The sequence below is a fragment of the Gracilinanus agilis genome, chromosome 3 (genome assembly GCF_016433145.1).
Source record: "Gracilinanus agilis isolate LMUSP501 chromosome 3, AgileGrace, whole genome shotgun sequence".
Lineage (NCBI taxonomy): Eukaryota > Metazoa > Chordata > Mammalia > Didelphimorphia > Didelphidae > Gracilinanus > Gracilinanus agilis.
In genome coordinates, this window is record NC_058132.1 from 683450430 (window position 1) to 683457968 (window position 7539).

Sequence of the window (7539 nt, forward strand, 5' to 3'; positions counted from 1 at the left end):
CCTTCATTTTACCAAAAGAGGAAGCTGTAGTTCTAAGTTGGAGGATGACCCTTTAAAGCAAATGTCCTTAATTTTGCCAGTTGAAACTCAATTTATTGACAGCTTTAAACAGCTTTTAGAAAGATATATATTTTTTTTAAACCTTATTTTCTGTCTTAGTCTAAGAAAGATGGGCAAGATCTGGGCAAATGGGATTAAATGCTTTGTCCAGGGTTGGACAGGGTTGGACAGCTTGGAAGTGCCTGAGGTCAGATTTGAACCCAGGTCCTCTCAACTCTAGACTCTATCCACTTTGCCACTTAGGTGCCTCTTTAGAGATTTTGTTGAATAAGGTGATACAATAAGAAAAATGGATATAAAATGCTTTCCACAAGTTCATATAGCAACCTGGAAAGAGCAGGTTCCAGCTCAGAAAACACATCTGGGAAAAGAATAACTCATGCTTCCCAGTAGCCAGAAGGCCTTTTCTCCTTTTCATGGTCCCTGGCTAGCTTCAGGTGACTTGGGGATATCTCTAAACATCTTTTCCCAACTTGCTTAATAATTTACCAACATTACCAGAAGCATGACCAAGTTGGGACTGGCTTAGCAAAATACTTGTGCAATTTCATTCAGTTTTTAAGAACTTTTTGCACTTAGTCCAAGGCTTATGATTGAAACTGATCAATTGGGGGACAGCTATTTGGCTCAGTGGATTAGTATAGTAGGTTCCATTAATTATTGGGAACCACCATAGTTTACCAAGAAGAGAAATGACATAGTCAAACTTTTCACTTTTTAAAAGATGTAGAAGACTTGGGCATAATTATAGTAGCAGTGAAAGAGCCAGTAGATAGAGAGAGTCTAAAGATTAAGAGAAGAGTGGATGATACTGCGGAGATTATTCCTGCTGGAGGAGATGGGAGGGGATTGAATCAAGGGTACAAATAGAAGGACTAGCTTTGGCCAAGAGAAAGGCCTAATAACACTACACTACAAGATTATTTCTTGAAGAAAGTAAGTTCTGAATATCAACCAAATGACTCACAAGTTAGCTTTTAGAACACATATCATATATAAGTTAGGGACTATATGTATGTAGTAGTTCTTTATAAATTCTCATCTACCCAACTAAAAAAGTTGTCTATTAGTCTCAAACTAAGATTTAAGTGAAATGGCCAATTAATTAAGAAGAAAGACCCATGGAATCCTTTCTCAATGTGTTCATGGAACACTTGGACTCCATTGTTGCGTAGACGGGTAACATACATGAGCCCATCATCTCTTAAAACATCATGTTGACATGTGAGCATGTAAGTTAGTGGTAGAAGACTCAGCATTGAATCACTGGCCAACAATGGGTTTATAGTAGGATCTACAATCCCTGGAAACTTTTTTACTATTTCAGAACTTCCATAAATTGGGTTGGTATAAACATAGCCTTTTTTAAACCTCTCAGGAAGCAGGGCACTCCAGTTGACAAACTTGAAGAGATGGCTGTATTCAGCGGGTATATGTTGGTTAGTCTTCAAGGCTTGCTGAAGGGATTCATCAGTTGTATAAAATTCACTCATAATTTTTATTGCCAAATATTTGGGCAACAGCATACCATATTCATTTTCCCTATATGATGGTAAATCTGTATCAAGCATCTGTAAGGCAGGGTAAATTAAAGCCTGGAATTTAGGTTTAATGGGAATTTCAGAGTCACCTATGACCTGAAAAGACAAGAACATTCATTAAATCAGAAGAGTCTCATACAACATAGTAGTAGGAGAGAGAAAAATCAATTTAAGCTTTTGAATCATCTCAGATACTAGGCATAAAATATTCATGTGAGTCTTCAGCATAATCTTCCTCACACTGTGGGTCTTCCTAAGAGTAAATGATTTGCCTATAGTCATAGAGCAGGTAAGTATCAGAACCAAGATTCAAACCCAGATCTCTGAATTCCAGGTTCAAGGTTCTCTTTTCTATATCCCAGTGATCATAGTGCAGACACTCATTGGAGTAAGTACTATAAAAAAAAGATTAAAGAGGTATAACTTCTTACCTGTTGAGTCATAGCTGCTGCTAAAGTAGCCCCAGAACTATCTCCTGTTATACAGACTCTGTTTGGATCCACACCATATTTGGCCAGAGTTTCAGGTTGTAGGAAAGACTTCACAAAATCAGAAACACTGTTCCACTGAGTTGGATGGTGATATTTAAGGAACTGTTGGTAGCTTTAAAGGGAGAATATTATTGTTGTTTAGTCATTTCAGGGGTGTCTGACTTTTTATGAGCCCATTTGGGTTTTTCTTGGCAAAATAACTGCAGTGGTTTACTGTGTTCTTCTCAAGCTCATTTGACAGATGAGGAACTGAGACAAAGTTAAGTGATTTGCCCAGGGTCACATAGCTAGTAAGTGTCTGTGAGGGCAGATTTCAATTTGGGAAGACTCATCTTTCTGACTCCACGCCAGGCACTCTATTCACTATGCCACTTGACTTGACTGTCCAAAAAAGAAGGAAAAGGCACTTAACATTTGACTCTCACTGTATCTATGCTGGCACATCAATACTCTCCTTAGAAGAGATGAGGTCCATGAAAATTGCCTTCAAAAAGAAATTCTTTTTCTTTTTCCATCAATTCCCAACTTCCCAACAACTCTGATTTTGTAATTGGTCATTTGTTTGGGGAGATAATGAAGAATTGATTAAAGATGCTTTTATGAAATACTTGCTATGTGCCAGGCACAGTGCTTGGCAATGAAGATACATGGATAAAGATAAAATGATATCTGCACTCAAGAAAGTTAGTCTTTTCATACAGGATGGCAAATAGAACATTTATAAATCTAAGCTAATGCAATAGAATATTAGAAGGGAGAGGGCACTAACAACTAGAGTCATCAGTAAAGGCTTCCCATCTGAAGGGGCAATTGAATTGAACCTTGAATCAAGGGAAAGATACTTGGAAGAAGAGTAGCAGAAGGAAAACATTCCATGGAATGTCCCTCAGCAAAGTGGTGGATGTAGGGATGGAATGACAGTCTAGGGAACACCAAGTAAGGTCACTTTGGCTAGACTGGAGAACATGTGATGGGGAGACTTGTGAAATACATCTGAAAAGATAGAGCCAAATCAGACTGTGAAGAATTTTAAATGCCAAGCAGAAGAGTTTGTCTTATTTTAGAGGCCATATAGAACCACCGAGTACCAAATACTAATGTGTCTGAGGAGAATTTTTTGGCAGCTCTTTGATGGGTGGACTGGAATGAGGGAGTTAAGTGGAAGTAGAGATATCAGTTGGAAAGCAGTAATTTAAGCAAGAAGTGAGGAAGGCCTTATCAGTTCTGCTGGCCATGAGTAGATAGCAGTTGTAATTCAGGGTTACTAGCAGAAGCCTTTGGCTCTTGCAAATTCAACTGTAAGTAGCCCTGGCAGTTAGGTTTTAGAATTTTCAGAAAGTCAGTTAGAGCCTGAGACTATAAATAGGGCTGAAGTTCCAACTGACGGGCTTTTGCCTTCTGGCTTTGGCTTTGCCTGTTGGCTTTGCTTTTGGTTCTGCCTTGGCCTGTGTTTCTGTCTTTTGGGACATTTGGACCTATCTAATTTCTATGGACCTCTCCCTGACCTCTCCATATTACATTCCACATTACATTTTCCCTGAATTTCCCTTTGGGTCCTGGGAGGAAGGGTGGGGTTGGTGGTTGGACATTGTGGTTTTAGTTTCTGTAGGCAAGTAGGGCATCCTAAAACAAGCCACCCCTAATTTAGTGATTTGATAAATACTTTATTTCAAAAGACAGTCAAACCTTCTTGACTGGGAGAGCCGGCCTCTCTCAGTCTAACACCCTCCTGTGACCCTTCCCCCACCATCAGCTTTCTCCCTAGCGGCTGTTACAAAACCCTAAACCTCTCTCTCCTTCTGATTATCCCTGACATTAATAAATCCCCTTTGTTACTTACTCAAAGCCTCTGGTGAATCATTGTATTGAAGATTAAGGCAAGGGCTGAAGAGGGAAGGAATTATTTTCTTTTTATTTCTTGAGGGAACCTCAGGCATCCATCTTGACAGGAAGTACCTACCCGAGACTTCCTGTAGACATCAATTTCACTGGCAGGGAGGAGCCTTTGACTCCTCCCTCAAGGGATTTTAGAAATTAACAAGAGAACCCCCCAGCCTTGATCTAAACATTTCTGACTGGCCTAATTCCTCTTATACCTCAGAGGTAGCTTCCCTGCCTGAAGAACCCAGCCTATTTCCCCTGTATTCTTTGTCTCTGGCCTTCAGTGAGTAAGTCTGTTTGAGCTTCCTTCCTGTATACTCCCATCCATTCCTTTACCTTCCTGTATACCACCTACTTCATTCATCCCTAAACTCAGCTATCCCCTTCATTCCTCCTCCAATCACCTCATCACCTTTATCCCTCCCTTAACCAAGATTACCCACTTCTTTATAACACAGTGTACACAAGTGAGAAGTGTGGACATCAACTGAAAAGATAAGGCTACTAATTGTAGCTGGGAGTTAACAGTGGAGGAGAAGAATCAAAGGAAGAAAGGAAGGATCAAGGAATTATGCCTGAGATTATGACCCTAGAAGGAAAGATGGTAGTGAACTCAAAATAAGTAGGTAAGTTTGGAGAAGAGTTTTTGGGGAAGGAGAATGATTTTTATTTTGGAAATTTTGAGTTTGATATATGTGCTCAGGATATTTAGTTAGAGGTGTTGAGCAGGTAATAATGTAGATCAAGAGAATTAGGGCAAAAAAGTCCAAGTGGTCGTTCCTCAGGTTTCAGGATTTTTTGTGTTTGTTATTTCCTGGGCCCCATTTAGTTCTTCCAATTTCTATAATCAAGTGTCAGGTGTAATCTCTTGTCCCCTGCTCAAGCCCCAAGTCTGTGATTGACCTTAGGTGCTCTAACCAGAGCCCCCTGGCAGTTTTGCCACTGTAAGCAGCAGTAAGCTCATCTCTCTCCTATGGCAGCAGCCAGGGACTCCACTTTCCTTGGAGTGACCAGGGGCCCTGGTCTCTCAGCAACCAGTTTCTGATGTGTGTCCCCTCCTCACTGTTTCTTTCCTGATGCTGCAACCTGAGAAAGAGTAGGTGTCTGGTCTGTGCCCTTGGATTCCCAAAGCCTTTCTCTGGTCAGTTGCTGAGAATGTGATCCACAATCAACTTCTTTGCAAAGATACTAGAGTGGTTTGTCATTTCTTTCCCCAGCTTATTTTATAAATGAGGAAACTAATGTAAAGAGAGTTAAATGACTTGCCTAGTTCAAATAACTAATGTTTAAGGCTAGATTTGAACTCAGGAAGATGAGTCTTCCTGATTTGAGACCCAGCACAACATCCACTGCCCCATCTAGCTGCCCCAGTAGTGGGTCTCCTACTCTGCATCTCTCATCCTAAATATGTAATCTCATCCTCGAATGTTGTGGATTAGTAAAATCCCAAGGATACAAAAGAACTGATAAAAATGATGAGAGTCAGGATCATGGAGAACATGCATATTGTAAAGATTTATCACTATGTCACCAAAGGATTAGTATCTAAAATCATCATTAAAAAGTTGACTTACTCAGGTGCCACAACAACAGCATCCAGTCTGTTTGCTGCCCATCTTGCAAAGGTTTCATAAGGGAGAAAGGCTGAAAGAGATTAATATTAAATGAAAGACTATCCAGTGAAGAATAAAGATAACATATACAGATATGACCCCAGGGACAAATCTGACTCATGAATTACCTGTAAATTAACTGCCCAAACTGTGCACACACTATAATTTATTGCCTCTTATTTATGATAAAATGACAGTAATAATGATAAATATTTTTTTAATAAGCAGAGTTCAGTTGACCAGCATTTATTAAGCATATTCAAGTATAAAAAGACTAGTAAAAGTGAGTTTTTTGGTGAAATGTCAGTTTACTTGGTTAAATGTCAGTCACCTTCAAGGGAGGATCACCTAGATTTTATCCAAAGGTCACTATGAGAGTAATCATTCCTCATTCTTCTCATTTTCAGGGAGAGGATTCCCAGACACATATGTGTAAAGTAAACTCTCTAGTTGGGAGTCAGAACAAAAGCAAAGGAAATCTATGGATAACTAGTTTATACACTCATGTAATCCTTATTTTTATATTACACATGCCCATGTATGTACATTTATATCTTTCTATCAATATTTACATATTACTACTGATGTGGCATCTCTTCCATTCATATTATCTGAAAACGTTCCTAACCCATTTACATGAAATTAGCTTTTACTCACTTTCCTTCTCTCCTTTAAATTATTCCTCAAGATCTGTGTCTTCCAAGAAATCTATTGAGATAGATTCTATTCTTTGATATTCCAATAGGATCTTGGAGTAGCCTTTTCCTTCTACATTTATGTAATTTTGTTATAATTGTATAGAAGAATGTAAGCTCCTTCAGGACAGGAACTCTTTGCTTTTTTTCTTTATATGCCCACCATTTGGAATTATGCCACATATGGAGTAAGCACCAAAAAAACATGAATAATATTGTATACAGCTTGCTTTATATATGTTTGTTGGCATGTCATTTCCCCCAATAGACTGTAAGCTCCTTGAGGGCAGGGACTGTCTTTGACCTCTTTTTATATGCCCAGTGTTTAGTACAGTGCCTGGCACATAGTAAGTGCTTAATCAATATTTATTGATTGATTTATTGAAATGAATCGAATTGAATCAGATACTTGCTAGAAAGTCCTTATGGATGGGGATCATGTCTATTCTTTACAATATATTTTCAATATCAAGTATACTTTATTGTTACAGACTTTATTGTTACAGACTTTGGACATTAAAGAAAAAAACATTGATTATATCAATTAATAAGCATTGACCAGTAGCTACTGTGTGCCAGAACTCAGGCTAGTTAGAGATACAAAAACAAAAATGAAACCATTTCTGTAGTGTTTTTTTCCCTGGGTAAACCACATTGAGCATACCCATAAGAGACTTCTCCTGAGGCTTATATCCATAATAATAATACCACTGTCATAATGCATCTTTTAAAATAAGTAAGTACATACAGAGTGCACATTCTGGGTTTGTGTAAATAATGATAATTAGCCAGTTGGTCTGAAAACTGTAGTAAATTCAGGCATTATTCTAATATCCATAATTTTTACAATCAAATAGAACTGACTTTCATTTTTATTGTTGTTTAAGAATAACAATTTAAACATAGGTTCAGTTTCTCTTTCTGAGGGTAGCTGTGTTACTCTGAGCAAGTTACATAACTTCTTTCAAACTCTTCAGCTATAAAATAGGGATGATAATAGACAATAATAAACAGAACTGCAAAGATCAAATGAAATAATGTATAAGTGCTTTGCAAACCTTTAAGTACTACATAAACAGTAGCTATTATTATTTTATTATTTTTTTTTGTTTTGTTTTTATATTTTTAAACCCTTAACTTCTGTGTATTAGTTCCTTGGTGGAAGAGTGGTAAGGGTAGGCAATGGGGGTCAAGTGACTTGCCCAAGGTCACACAGCTGGGAAGTGTCTGAGGCCAGATTTGAACCTACGACCTCCCG

General features: G+C 38.3%; 1 protein-coding gene across 1 annotated transcript in view; it reads right to left on the reverse strand.

The window, feature by feature from the left end:
• Positions 1 to 1088: 1088 nt before the first annotated feature.
• LOC123242078 (arylacetamide deacetylase-like 2) overlaps positions 1089 to 7539 on the reverse strand; it is a 23335-nt gene continuing 16884 nt past the window's right edge. The window contains exons 3-5 of the mRNA XM_044669570.1: positions 5548 to 5617; positions 2033 to 2204; positions 1089 to 1697 (exon numbers count right to left, since the gene is read on the reverse strand). Of these exons, the coding sequence (XP_044525505.1) occupies positions 1089 to 1697; positions 2033 to 2204; positions 5548 to 5617 (851 nt within the window). The remainder of the gene's footprint in view (positions 1698 to 2032; positions 2205 to 5547; positions 5618 to 7539) is intronic.